The sequence below is a fragment of the Vespa crabro genome, chromosome 6 (genome assembly GCF_910589235.1).
Source record: "Vespa crabro chromosome 6, iyVesCrab1.2, whole genome shotgun sequence".
Lineage (NCBI taxonomy): Eukaryota > Metazoa > Arthropoda > Insecta > Hymenoptera > Vespidae > Vespa > Vespa crabro.
In genome coordinates, this window is record NC_060960.1 from 11,543,102 (window position 1) to 11,557,618 (window position 14,517).

A 14,517-nucleotide genomic window follows, 5' to 3' on the forward strand; every position below is an offset into this window, starting at 1 on the left:
TTTTCTGATTGAACGGAAAAAAAGAAAAAAAAAGAAAAATTGAATGAAAATACAAACGTTCTCTTCACTCTATAGTTTTTTAATGTTAGTGAAAAATGAAGAAAGCCCTTACCCTTATATTATTACCCATCATCATTAAACTTTATTCTTTTATATTTTATGGTATTATCATTTTGCTATTGCTGCGTCCATTGATAATGCAACAGAATTTGAATGTTTCGCGCGCCATTTAATCGAATCGAACATCGATATTAAATTACGACATATCGAAAGAGCGCCATCTAAGTGTGTCAATAAGAAGGTAGGATAAGGACACTTATGGAGGTAGATCGAAGATCAGTTTTATTCTCTTGTTTTCGATTTTGCTCGCTATAAGTCGTGTCATCGTGTCGATTTTACTTTAGTCCATTACTTTTCGTATATTAAATAATATTAAAGATAAAATATGACAACGGCTGCAAGACCAACGTTCGATCCGGCAAGAGGTGGCCAGGGTAGAGGTGAAAAAGATTTAAGCGCAATATCGAAACAATACAGCAGCAGAGATTTGCCATCGCATACGAAATTAAAATACAGGTAAATTTGTAAACGTTAAGCTCTTACGCCAAACACATATTACATTATTTCTTTTTCTTTGAATACGTAGAAATTGTTTAGTCAAGCTCCGAAGATACATATTATTTGTCGGACATAACCTTAACATTAGTCACTTCATTTCTATCAGAATGTTTTACATGATATTATTACAGAGAACATGGACAAGGTACGATCGAAGAACTTCGTAGTCGTGATTTTCGTAAAGAATTGGAAGAACGTGATAGAGAAAAGGATAAAAGTTCTAGTCGACGTATGATCGAACCTGCCAGAGAGCCTGCCCCGACTAATGCGAAAAGACAAAAAATGGATCAAGTTCCAGCAGCTAGCTTAGATGCAGACGATCCCCTCGACGAGGATGAATCTGAGTCTGAGAGCGAAGAAGACGATACCGCAGCTCTTGTAGCTGAATTACAAAGGATCAAGAAGGAGAGGGCAGCCGAGCAGGCAAAAAAAGTAAATATTGCGCGCACCTTATTTAATATGTGTGTGTGTGTGTGTGTGTGTGTGTGTGTGTGTGCGCGTGCGTGCGTGTGTGTATATATATATATATATATATATATGTATATGTATATACACACACACATATGTATATGCATAGCAAGTATATATTTTTTACCATGTTTTATATTATATCTCGCAGGAAATGGAAAAGAAGCAAGAAGAAGAAAGAATACGAATGGAAAATATTCTTTCTGGAAATCCTTTACTCAATTATTCCTCCCAAAGCGGTAGAACGGACATGAAAGTTAGGAGAAGATGGGACGACGACGTTGTTTTCAAAAATTGCGCGCGATCCGAACCAAAAAAGAAACATGATGTATTTATTAACGATTCTTTAAGAAGTGAATTCCATCGTAAATTTATGGAAAAATATGTTAAGTAGCTTGGAATGTACTTTATTATACATACATATTGAGTCTTGTGATAAATATGTTTGTGTCTATACATTATCTGTTCATACATAATAATGCAAATAGAGAAAATGCAATTTATTTTCATCCTAGGATATAAGAATTCATTTCTACATAGGTTTTGTTAAAAGTAGATTTAAGAAAGATTTAAAGGAACGAACGAATATAATACTCTCTATGTACATTTATTTTGGATCAATATTAATGAATTATTAATGAAGTATGACGATCACACGTTTCCTTTTTTTTAGCATGTCTGGTTTTCCTCTACAACTATAATTATTATTCTATAACTATAAATATTCTTTTCGCGTGTATTAAATTCTTTCACGGAGGATTTTGGGGAAGTCAATAAACTTTGATTTTGAAAGGATCCTCGAGTCCTTTAAAGATATGATGGACGTGGGAAAGAATTGTATATATATACACGCGCGTGTATGTGTATATATATATATATATATATATATATATATATATATATATACACGCGCCCGCGCTGCACACAACCGCTGTAATATATGCACCTATGGTAACGAGGATGAAGAAAGATACGGCTAAGATATGAAAAGAGAAAGAGCAGAAAGAAGCAGAAAAGTAAGCGCGAGTACATTAAGCGGAGATCCAAGTGGTGTGCGGTTCGTGTATTTACGTGGGCGCGTTTCGGTAGCGGTGCAAGCCAGTCTTGCCGTCGAGAGCCTCTGTTAACCGCTGGGTCAAGTATAACCGGTCGCAGGGTGCCGAGAGATGCAGGCAGCAAGCAGTCTACCGATGCGATGCGCAGCTGGTTATCGTCGGTAGACTCCCTGGCACCGACCTGGCCAACTAACAGGCGGCAGAGACACGAGGCCGGTTCGATTCGAGAGAGATAGAAGAGAAAAGGAGGAAAGAGAGAGAGAGAGAGAGAGAGAGAGAGAGAGAGAGAGAGAGAGAGAGAGAATGACCGTTCACTGGTACATCTCCTTGAGATGATTTCTGAGAAGAGATATATTTTCTCACGGCACGTTGAATCTTTCGTCTGTTAACTTATTCGTCATTGATACGTGTTCGTATTTTTTTCCTTTTCGGTTATTCACAAATCATTCACAAATTAGATCACAAATAAGCGCAAAATAAAGATTCTATGTATCAGTAGGCCAAATTCGAAACGCAACAGGGAAAACATTTGTATGATTATCAATATTTTTCTCGAGGATTTTTTTTAGAGTAGACAAATAAAGTCAGATGCGTGATCGCGTAATAAATATTATTTTTAAAGCTGTACGTTCTTTAATACCTTTTTATTATTCTTCACCGCACATTTAAGGATCGTGCGCGTTTAATTGTTTTTAAATTCATTGTAATAGAAACAAAGAAGGAATCTATATAACGCATCTATCAATGGCTTTAATTGTTATTGTAGGAAAGATTTTACATTTGTTTATGATTAGATTAAATAAAGATATTTATTTGAAACAAATAAATCTCATCGTTAAGATTAGGTGTCCTATATTCGCCATTCGTCCCTATAGATTCTGCAACAAAAGAAGAACCAAGAAGCGAGATGTGGTAACAACATATATATATATATATATAAATATATATATGCATATGTATGTATGTGTGTATGTATAACATTATTATTGTAATTTCTCCATGCTATCGGCAAAATAAAAGTACAAAAAGACAAAAGAAAAAAAATCAAAGAAAGTCTATCGAAAGAATCCGATTAAATGTTGACCGGTATATTCGAATTTCGATACGATATGTATCATAAATTATTCATTCGTTCGTGATTTATAATACAGCATTAAATAGGATTAAACATTAGTAGTTTTAGTTTGTTCGTCAGGTACACTTATCTTTGTTGCAACAAACGTGCATATATTTTTTTAACGCTTATAAATACATAGAAAGAAATGTATTATTTTATAGTTATATAGTTTAATGTTTGATTTACTCATATTGAAAAGAAAAAAAAATGTATCGATAGAATTAGAGTATATCAAGTATGTTAAATGTATCTATGTACAGTAAATAAAAGAGATAATTTGGATACTTATTCAAACGTGCGAGAAATTTATGTGACTAAGTATTCCTTCAAAAATGTTTATTAATGCAAACATAATTAAAAGAATAATGTTCTTTTTTTCGATCAAAGATATATATGTTTTATTTCATATTGAAAATCTCATCGTTTGTAAAATGAAACGAATAAATCATTGGTAATAAAAAATTGGCGTATGAAGTACTCGCTGGACGGCTTGATCGAAAATAAAGTAGAAGATTTTAATAGAAGAATTGCTACGTTAGATTAGCCGCCATCGCACGTCGCTTATTCACTAACCGTGATCTCCGATACCACGTTAGAGAGTCGAATGATATCGTTGGTGAACACCGCCTACTTCTTCGACAGGGGCGGTCCTATCACTATGACGCAGGGACGTATATATACTTTCGACAGTTTTTAATGACAATGATCGGTAATAATTTGTTCCGTTATAAGCATTAGTCAAAAGATCATATATAAGAACTAGCTGAGCGAGAAAACAGATCCTCCCGTAACGATAACATTTTTCTTTCTTCTCAAAAACCTTTTACATCTCCTATTTTGCTAATGACTACAACTACATTATTGTTGTTGTTGTTTTTTATTATTATTATTTTTTTCTTTATCCAGATTCATGCGATTTTAATCAAATAATATCATAGATGTCATCGTGCATTCATTTAAACGATGACATTCCATCGTTTAAATAAATGATACATCGTTTTTCATGCAATACTTTCTCCGCAACTTATTACTTTCCACTAATATCAATTTGATCTGTATGTATATAGATAAATAAAATGAATCTGATTATATATTATATAATAATTATATAATTTATAATGTGATATACAGCAAGTATTCTAAGTATGGAATACATATTAAAAAGTGGCATTTATATTCTATCATGTTCGATCGTATTGGTCAAACGGATGATTCGCTTTGCTCGCACTTTTAATATTACAAAGATTACTTTCTTTCGTCGAGCGAGCGAGCGAGCGAGCGAGCGAGCGAGCGAGAGAGAGAGAGAGAGAGAGAGAGAGAGAGAGAGAGAGAGAGAGAGAGAGGACGTCATGAAATAACCATTCGAAATGGCAGAATGTTGAAAGGCAGGGCCCGAGTATCGAATCGGTACGGGTTTGGGAGGCGGTGGTAAAACCCTCACGGTGGAAAGTAGTAGCGAGGACGAGGAGGTGCATGGCACATCGTACAGCATACCGCACGGCAAGGCAAGGCAAGGCACGGCACGGCACGGCACGGCACATTGCACGGACTAGCAGACAAACAGACTACTGCTTTGGCACTGGGATCGCGGGAGTCGACGGTAGTAGCAGTGACGGCAGCAGTGGCAGTGTTTGCTCATCGGTGCTCATCGAGAGTTCGACCGAAGAGCGCTCGAGGTACCGCCGTTTGGTAAATGTTTCGAGTCCTGAGAAATTATCTGCGTGTGTGCGCGCTTATATATATTTGTTTATTCCTTTTAAAATAAGGAGAAACTGTAAGAAGCGATTGAAAAAGATTGGAAAGGATTTGTTTGATCTCCATTATCCTTAAATTCTCAATCATACCAAGTTAAGTTAAGATCGAAGAAGCCAGGTAAGATAAATTCGATTGTGATCGATCCGCGCGGCGCGGCACGGCGCAGCGCGGATCCTCGAAGATCCTTCGAGGAGAGTTTTTGCGGTGGTGTTGTTGGTGTACTATAGGTAGAAAAAGCAACTGGAGAAGAAAGAAGAAAAAGAACAAGAAAAAAACAACGAGGACGATAACGACAAACGGTTACCACGGTTGTGAGAGCAGCGAGGAGTACAACAACGTTGACGACGACGAAGACGACGACGAAGACGACGACGACAACGACGTCGGCAACGACAATCACGACGACGACGACAACAATAACGACGACGACGACGACGACGACGACGACGACGACGACGGCGACGGCGACGATAACGACAACGACGACGACGACGACGACGATAACGACAACCACGACGACGACGACGACGAGGACGACGAAGACGACGACGACGACGACGACGAAGAGGACGAAGGCAACAACGACGACGACGACGACGACAACGACGAAGACGAAAGTGTTGTGGCGGCGGTGGTGGTGGTGGTGGTGGTGTTGGAGGCGGGAGGGTGACCTCCGGCCAGAGCTCGTCGACGACGAGATGTTATCGTGCCGTCTCGCGCCGATTCTGATCCTCACTACGATCCTCAGCGAATTAACGACGAGCGGCTGCGGTGAGAGGATGAGTGGACTTTACGTCGACAATGGCTTCGATCAGACGATCGTACACAGGGTCGTTAGCCAGAGAGAAAAACGTGAAGTCGAGCATGAAATATTGAATTTGCTCGGGTTGCCTGATAGGCCGAGGAACACAGCTGGAAGGCCACCTCAAATCAAGAGATCCGCACCTAAATTTCTTCTTGACATTTATAAGAACGCTCTTGGCGAAGATGAGGACGATAGCCGACGATCGATTGCCGATCAAACGCATAGGGCTGGAGGAGAGTTCGATCTTACTGGTCAGGATCTCAGGGCCATCGACCAGAGCGACGTCATCATGACCTTTGCTGCGCACAGTGAGTGATTATTCTCTTCAGGGGAGGGGAATAGACGGAGAGAACGAAGAGGAGAGAAGAGAGAGAGAGAGAGAGAGAGAGAGAGAGAGAGAGAGAGAGAGAGGGAGAGAGAGAGAGGGAGAGAGAGAGAGGGAGGGAGAGAGAAATGCGACTCATAAGTCCGCGGCTACTCGCGATTCTGCGTGACTCCTTGCCATACTTATTTGAATATATGCATGGACAAACTCGTGGTATAAAGAAAAAGATAATAGGCGAGAACTTCTCCAGAATTTATCGATTTTTATTAGCTACCCGACGTCAATACAGATACTTATCTTTCTCGTTTATGCTCCTCTTCGTTTTTTTATCTGACCATAGGCCAGATGCTTTTTATTTGCAATTTTATTCCGATTCGTCATCTCATGACATTTCAATTAGCTCGGAATGGCATATCACTCTTGCTTGGAATAGGATAGAATCAACGATATCTTGAAAGACCTCTCTCATTAAGCTGATCTTCTTGAATCAATGAAAGAAAAATAGAAGAAGTAGAGAAGGAAATGCATTTACGTTATTCAAGGTAGAGATCGTGAACCCCGTTCACGACGTATTCCAAAACTCGTTTACGAACCCGTTCTTCGTGAATCTATGTCCACGTAGAAACACACCGAGAGGTAACGAGTTCTAGTTGCGAAGATTTAATATGTTTTTGTGTGATCTTTTTATTTCATCGAGTTCGTTAATTTAATCAGATATCAAAATTCTTATCACAAATTGATCATTTCATCAATGATCGTCACGTTTACACATACACTTACGTTTACATATACTACCGTTTAACAGTTATTTTGGCAACACTTGTAACACGAAGCGGAAGCAGAAAGCCGAAATGTCCCGACGACTTTCTTCGATTTCGACGCATACAAATGTATAAAACTCCTCCTCTCACGATACTTTCTATTTGCTAAGATTCTCGCTTTATCGTACCACTTACTGTAAGCGACTAAAATTTCCTAGCAGTCGTTCGAGCCGTATGTAAAGATATCTATACAAATATATTACAAAACAGGCTTAGGAACGCAAAGGTCTTTCTTCGTGAATGAATCTATTTTAAAAAGATTCATTCTCGGATTCGACAGCGTTCAATTAAAATGAGATATATCTATTATTGTCGATAATACGAATAGAAGAAAAGTAACATTTGTTGAAAGTCGATAAGACCATATACATCGATGTTTTCTCTTAATCTCTTCTGTCCGAAGATGAGATACCAAAGTATCGCGATAGAACGAGCTCAAATTGGCAACCAAGATATATCCGAATCGAGGAATGCAACGTTTCTCCTTCCATGAAGAAAGGAAGAGGAAGTCTGCACGATTGGTCGTCCAAGAACGACATCGACAAGGAATTCGATCTTGGTTTTGTGATCAGGCTTACGTGGTCGAACGTGAGAGGTCAGTTTCTAGTGTGGAACTTGGTATCCTTCGCAAAGAAGCACGGTTGGACTTCTCGGAAACTTCTTCTTCGTCCATGTGCTCTCTCTCTCTCTCTCTCTCTCTCTCTCTCTCTCTCTCTCTCTCTCTCTCTCTCTCTCTCTCTCTATCTCCCTGACGTTGCCGTCTCTACCGTGGCTCGCGTTGAGAAACGTTCTAGGCTTTTCGACGTGATATGCGGCATGCATATAAATTGATACCCATAAGGCTATAACCATAACTTATTCGACATATGTACCCAACCCAATACTAGGAACTCAGAGCGTCCGATAAAAACGTACATAAATTAAATCGCGTTATTACGTTATACGACTACCAGTCCGTTTTAATTGATTGCCCTGTTCTCCCTTACATATGTGCCTTCTGTCTTTCTCTTTTCCTTTCTGCTGCTGCACTTGTATGCTAATAATAATTAGAATATATATTATAAATACATGTGTGTGTGTGTCTACACGGACAGGCACGCACGCGCACACACAGCCTATTACAGGCCTATCTGTAATCAGAAAGCAACAGTTGAAAATGTTAAAACAACGTTCTCTCTCAATTCGATAATTAGCATCGTTAAGATCATACGCGATCATCTTTAAAAGTATTCGCGAAAATCAATATATGGAAATTCTTCTTCTTTCGTTCTCCATCTTTTTAGTTTAGACCGTGCGATTTATAAGCCGTATCCGAATAAATCCATATATCTCGAAGTCCTTCGGAGATTTGTAGGCATAGTCATCGATATTTAGGTACCATGCCGGCGCAAGGCCGCACAATCTCTACTTTTAAAAATATCATCAAGAATATCACACGTATAGTTATTAAATAATTTCTTTGATCGATTGATTCGAAAGAACGAAGAAAAACGCTTCGGATCGCTAATAAAATAGATATAAAAACATCTTGATACACGTGCGCATCTTTACAATATATTATCTAAAGTTTCTCCATCGCCTTTCTCTTTCTTCCTTTTACTTATTCTCTTTCCATTGGTCATGGGTATCCTCATTGGGAAGACGAGTCAATATCTCTCTTTCCCCACGTGAAGCCGCGGGCAGGTAAAAATGTCTCAACTTGGGCGCCCATGTTCATCCCGGATAGTTCTTTTGCTCCTCTCTTCCCAAGACCGTTCTCTTTCCCCTCTCTTCATCTCTCATTCTCTCGACTATCTGTCTTTTACCAAGGGCGGCTCTCTTGTCTTTCCGACAAGAGAGAGAGAGAGAGAGAGAGAGAGAGAGAGAGAGAGAGAGAGAGAGAGAGAGAGGGAGGGAGGGAGGGAGGGAGAGAGAAGCATTTAGCAAAAACCAAGAGAGAATCTAGAAGGAATAGATAGATGATGGACCGTCCGGTTTCTTGCCGAGGTCGAAAAGTGGCGAATGCAAAGTGATTGTGACTTTACTAGATAGGACTAATGGCTCGGATCGGCCTTAATGAGGCTTAGTTTATTCTTTTCGAAGAAATACCAATAATGCCTTGAAATAATGTCAAATTTTACTTAGTAGAAGAATTAAATGATTCCTCGTTAGCAAGTATGAAAAATGGCTTATCGTAAAAGAGCCTTGATAATAAGGTATGTACGATAGGTATGCAAAAGGTACGTAAAAAAGAGTAGATAGCTAGTAAGAAAGATAACGAAGAATAAGAGAATGCATATACTCTTTCTTGTACGGCTACTTCCTCGTAGCCAGTTGTCGGACTATGATGCGCGTTTGAATGTAAGAGAAGTCGGATGAAGCTGTGGGAGGGTGGAGGAGTCCAAGTGGGATGGAGTAGAGTGGAACGGACGGGTACGGAGGGGGTAAAAAAGAAAAGTCCACTCTTGGCGTGGAGCGGTCCAGAATGGACTCGAGCTATTCGGGACCACCCCGAGTGCCAGGGGTCCAGCCTCGCTCGCGGCAATCAGGTGCCGTTGGAATGCGACCGTCCAAGAAAAACAAAACAAATTTTTATGCCCTCGTCTGCTTCCCGCCCCCTCTTAAGGCCCTCCTCTCTACGGCTCTCCTTCGTTCTCTTCCTCCTCCCCGCCTCTGATCAGAGAAACATTAGGCATTACTTAAGCCTCCTCTGTGGCCTCTGGAGCCGTTAGAGGAAGAAAGCGAATGGGAAAGAGTATGTTCTCTCTTCTCTTTCCTTTTTCTTCCATCTCTTTTCTTCGTTCCTCCTCTTCCATGACCCTTCTTCTCTCTTAACTCGAAGGGTAAGAGATAGTCTCTAACTGTAGCCGCTTTGACGGTAAAAAAAAAAGGACGATTTCACGCTGCGAATTGTCTACGGCTCGTTTTGGAGATCCTCGTTTACGAGAATTGCCCTTATCGATCTTTAAAACAAGCCTTCCTCTTTGAAATAAGCTTTGTCGGTATAACTAAAAAAGAAAACTGACCCATATATCAAGATTCTTCCGTTCGAGCGGAATTTTGCGGGAAATTCATTTCTTTTGATGTGACTTTGTCGACTTAACGTGACTCATTGAGAAACGTTGGGATAGATTCTTTCTAAGAGAATTTTTATAACGTTCGTAAATGACCTGCCTTTAGCTGTCCCCTTATCTTTAACGACAGAAGCTTCCATAGTTTAGTAGATAAGGAGTGGAGACTAATTGCCTCTAAACGAACCCATCGTAAATTTACGTTCCACGCGGTGACCGTCGTTGAAACATTACGGCTTAATGAAAGTGCTTTTCTCGATTCGCAGATCATCACGTTCCTGGGGTGAGGCACGAACGCGGGAAAAGGCTTTGGTTCGATGTCTCGGATGTTCCACCTGGAGAACACATAATTGGAGCTGAATTAAGGCTTTATCGAAGCATAGACGTGAAAAGTCGAAGGAATCGTGGATCTTACATGATCACGGCATATCGGGTTCTAAGAAGTGAAGATGGGTAAGCCTTAAGATTGAACAGTTTTCCGTTGAGATCTCTCTCTCTCTCTCTCTCTCTCTCTATATATATATATATATATATATATATATATATATATATGTATATATATATACATACATACACACACATACATATATGTATATGTATATGTATATATATGTGTGTATACATATATGTATTTTTCTCTCTCTTTCTATCCATCTATCTACCACGTGGACTCTCGAAATTAATACGATGAAAGGTGGCGAATTAAAAGTTTCTTCTTCACAGGTTATAAGTCGCAACTTATCTTGTCGATTATGAACGAAGGTGCATTTCTTAGTTGTTTCAAATGTCAAAGAAATCGAGAGAAGAAGCGTTTTATCTTTACCTTTTTCTTATTTTCTTAATCTTTCTGTCTCTTTCTGTGACTTTTGTTTTTTCTCAATCTGTCTTTTCTATCACTCTCATAATTTTATCTAGAGAGATAATTGATCTCCAAGAGAGAAGCAAGACCAATTTCGTTTGAGCAAAGGAAATATTGGTTGTTTTTGACATCGTCATCGTAGTCCTAATTAGGCGGTCTTCAAGTCAGCGAAAAAATGTCAGGTATTTTTGTTCTACCTGTGAGAAAGCATCGAGGACCCATTCATCTCTTTCTCTTTTCTTTTTTCTTTTTCTTCCGTCTTTCTGGTTGTCTGATTCATATCCATGGTTGCGTCTAAGGTATGCCATATAGTGATGACGATAGTAGATGGTTGTTATTTTTCAAATACGAAAGATCGCACGTCTTTCCTTATCAAATGGACCATTTCCAGCTTTCTCGATGTAAGGATCTCGGCAAGGACGATACGGGTGGTAGGGAGATCGAGGAGGAATAAAATCTGATATGGCAGGGTACGCGCGCGACGAAGAAGAACGAGCATTTAGCGCATGGAAGAGCAGTCGGTCGATTAATTCGGTCCTTCCGAGAGGAAGACCGAGTTTCCAGCGTGAATGGCGACGGCGTGTCTATGCCCGTCACTGTCCGTCACTGGTACCTCCGCAGACTTTGGTACTACGACCTGACCGATATACAGGCCCCGACAGGAAACGCTATTCCGTAAATTGAGGTAAATTAGCCGTGGAGACGACGGACTCCGGGCAAGGAGTTAAGAATGCGAGTTACTCGCTGTGCCTACGCAGTTAGACGCACGCAGTTCCTCTGTCTCCACCTCCACCTCCTACTCTTTCCTCTCCTTCTTCGTTTCCCTTGATGCGTCACGCATCCTTTTCTTCCTATTTCTTTTCCTTCATCTACTTGAAGCTTCTTTCGAGACAACTTGGCGACTCAGCTTTCTTATGTGCGCTCAGGTTTCTATAAATGTTCTGTCAGATACAAGACGCAACCACGTGCTCCGCTCTGCCACTCTTCGACAAGTGTTTGTAAAAAATTTGTGAGCCGACCGTATATATAGCTCTCTCCTTCTCTATGTATATATATATGTACATATATATAATATATATATATATATATATATATATATACATACATATATACATACATATATATATATATATATATATATATATACATACATATATACATACATATATATATATATATATATATAATCGGCAGGTCTACCTTCTTCGAGAGTCGACGTTCCCACAATCTTTTTCTCCGCATGATTCATTGTGCTTCGTGAAGCGGCCAAGCATGCACCAATGCGAAGTAATTTACATTAATTTCAACTTTTAATGATTTTCTCATTTCGACAATTTGCCAAACGATGATGTTATAGATATGATGATTGCAACGAGTGAATGAGCTAGGTATGCGAGACGATGCAAATTCGTTTACGTAAGAATCTAATGCTTTTCAGCCGATAGATCCGATCGATTTGCGCTCACGCGAGAGGAATGTTATTTGAAACGCAATAATTATCGTGGGAAGAAACGAACGTGACGAGATAATTCATTATCGGTATATACATGTATATCTCTACATACCGATAGTTATATATACGTATATAGGTATATATTACGTACGAAAAAATTATTATGTCAACTCGTCCGATGGCGTTCGTTTCAACGGGAAAAACTAGAAATGTTTCCTACTCGCATAAGACATGATTAGATGTATTGACGATGCTGTAACGATAAGCAGATTTTTCTACGTATCGGTGCGATTTGACACGCACTTATTGTTAGATTATGAGTAACGCATGTTTCTCTCTGTCTCTGTCTATTCGTTCGTCTTTCCCTCATTCTCTTTCTCACTCTCTATCTATCTCTCTTTCTAATTATGCGTAGGCACGTTAATTATCTCTTCAAGGATCTAAATACGACGCAAAGCGTGCTTCTTTGTAGTCGATGACAAGGCAGATCTTGCATTGGTGATTTGTTAAAGACAGCAAACGATCGGCTATATAGCTTTATACTTTAGTATACTAATATAATATTATATATTTTTAGGTCACGGGAATTACAATATGTTGATGCGATAAACACGACAATAGGAAGAGAAGGATGGTTGACATTAAACGTCAGCGAACCTCTTTCACATTGGGTGAATAACCCCAATGGAAATCGAGGATTGTATCTTTCGGTTCATCCTGCCGATCGTTCTGGTGAGTGGGCAGTTATTTTTATTATAAGCTCGATTATTTTTTCAGGCATAATCGATCGACCGTTCTTTTTTTTTTCTGTTTATTATATTTGTACGACAAATGAGTTTTCAAATTGTAGGCATGAACGACATTGTCGTAATATAAATGAAAATGTTTGAAAAAAATTGCTCCAAATAGATTACAAAGATGAAGGCTACTTACTAAACGATATTGCTTACGAAAACGGTGGGGGGGGGGGATAAGCCCACGTGATTACACGTAAATTGTCGTAATGCGAAGTTCACGCGTGCTTAAGCATGGATATGCTCTTACACATGCACGGATGCGCGTGCTTACAGCATGCATTGAGCAACAGCTCATGGCTAATAAACGCTTTGGGGTCAGAAGTTCGATGCGGTGAATTCCGGATCGTTCCTATACACCTGACTCGAGGAAGACTGTATGCTATAGACGCATATAAGTATACACCTGTTACAAGCTCTCACTTCCATTCTGGAAAGAGTTTCTCGCTCTCTCTCTCTCTCTCTCTCTCTCTCTCTCTCTCTCTCTCCCTCTTTCTCTCTCCTTCCTCCGCCTCCTCCTCTCATTTCTCTCACGCATAACTATTAAGACCTAACAGTAACTAGTCAAATAGTCATACTTTTTCGTATCATTTTCTAAAGTAATCAGAATCGATTGAGAAAGATATTCTTATTGATTTCTTTAGTGAAATTTTTTCAATAAAAGTTCTTGATCTAAGAAAATATTGAAAAAGCACACGTTGCTTCTTTTTTCCGTCATTCGCGCAAATACAATTCATCAACATGATTTTATAAGTAATTTAAAGTTCTTTACAAATGGTTGCTGAGAGACCTGGCGTCTGCTTGTCTTCCCATGTCGGTGAGATGGTCTCTCCAGTTTAAGATGTGGAAGAAAAAAAGGCAGATGTTTGGACACGTCACGAAGGGGAAAGGGATACAGAAAAGAAAGAGAAAGAAGATACCTAGATGATACGATAACTTCGACCATGAATCTTATTTTGTCACTGAATTTCAGATGAAGATCACGGAGAGTGAAACAAAAGGCAATTCGTTTTTAATAGCGAATAAGAAATTCATCAATTATTTCGTGAATTACATCAGGAATCGAAATAATTAAATATTGAATTTATTCGATTATATTATAATTCGATTACTTTGGCGTTGGAGATTAGAACCTAATCAGTCGGACATTTATTACTTTATTAGAATAATATTTAATAATAAATATTTATTACTTTGTCGAGAGATCGATCTGTTTCAAACACGATAGTAAAAGATGACATTAATTGTGACCCTTTTATTGTTAACACACGATCGGGACTTATTGGTGGGTTACAACGATATCATCGAGAATATATAAATGCGGTATGTTTCAAGCAAAGTAGCTGAAACCATCCGAACGTCGCGTGTCCGTAGAGTTTGTTGTTTGCCGCGCCTAG

General features: G+C 39.2%; 2 protein-coding genes across 2 annotated transcripts in view; both read left to right on the forward strand.

Moving 5' to 3' along the window:
* The first annotated feature begins 288 nt into the window (after nt 1–288).
* LOC124424575 (protein CWC15 homolog B) lies at nt 289–1,728 on the forward strand. The gene is made up of 3 exons (XM_046963845.1): nt 289–576; nt 750–1,050; nt 1,238–1,728. The coding sequence occupies exons 1-3, from the start codon at nt 446–448 to the stop codon at nt 1,478–1,480; spliced, it is 675 nt and encodes a 224-aa protein (XP_046819801.1). The 5' UTR covers nt 289–445; the 3' UTR covers nt 1,481–1,728.
* A 3,844-nt stretch (nt 1,729–5,572) lies between these two features.
* The window catches only part of LOC124424937 (protein 60A), a 13,922-nt gene continuing 4,977 nt past the window's right edge, over nt 5,573–14,517 (forward strand). Inside the window, exons 1-3 of the mRNA XM_046964585.1 lie at nt 5,573–6,126; nt 10,281–10,467; nt 12,904–13,058. Of these exons, the coding sequence (XP_046820541.1) occupies nt 5,712–6,126; nt 10,281–10,467; nt 12,904–13,058 (757 nt within the window). The 5' untranslated portion in view covers nt 5,573–5,711. The remainder of the gene's footprint in view (nt 6,127–10,280; nt 10,468–12,903; nt 13,059–14,517) is intronic.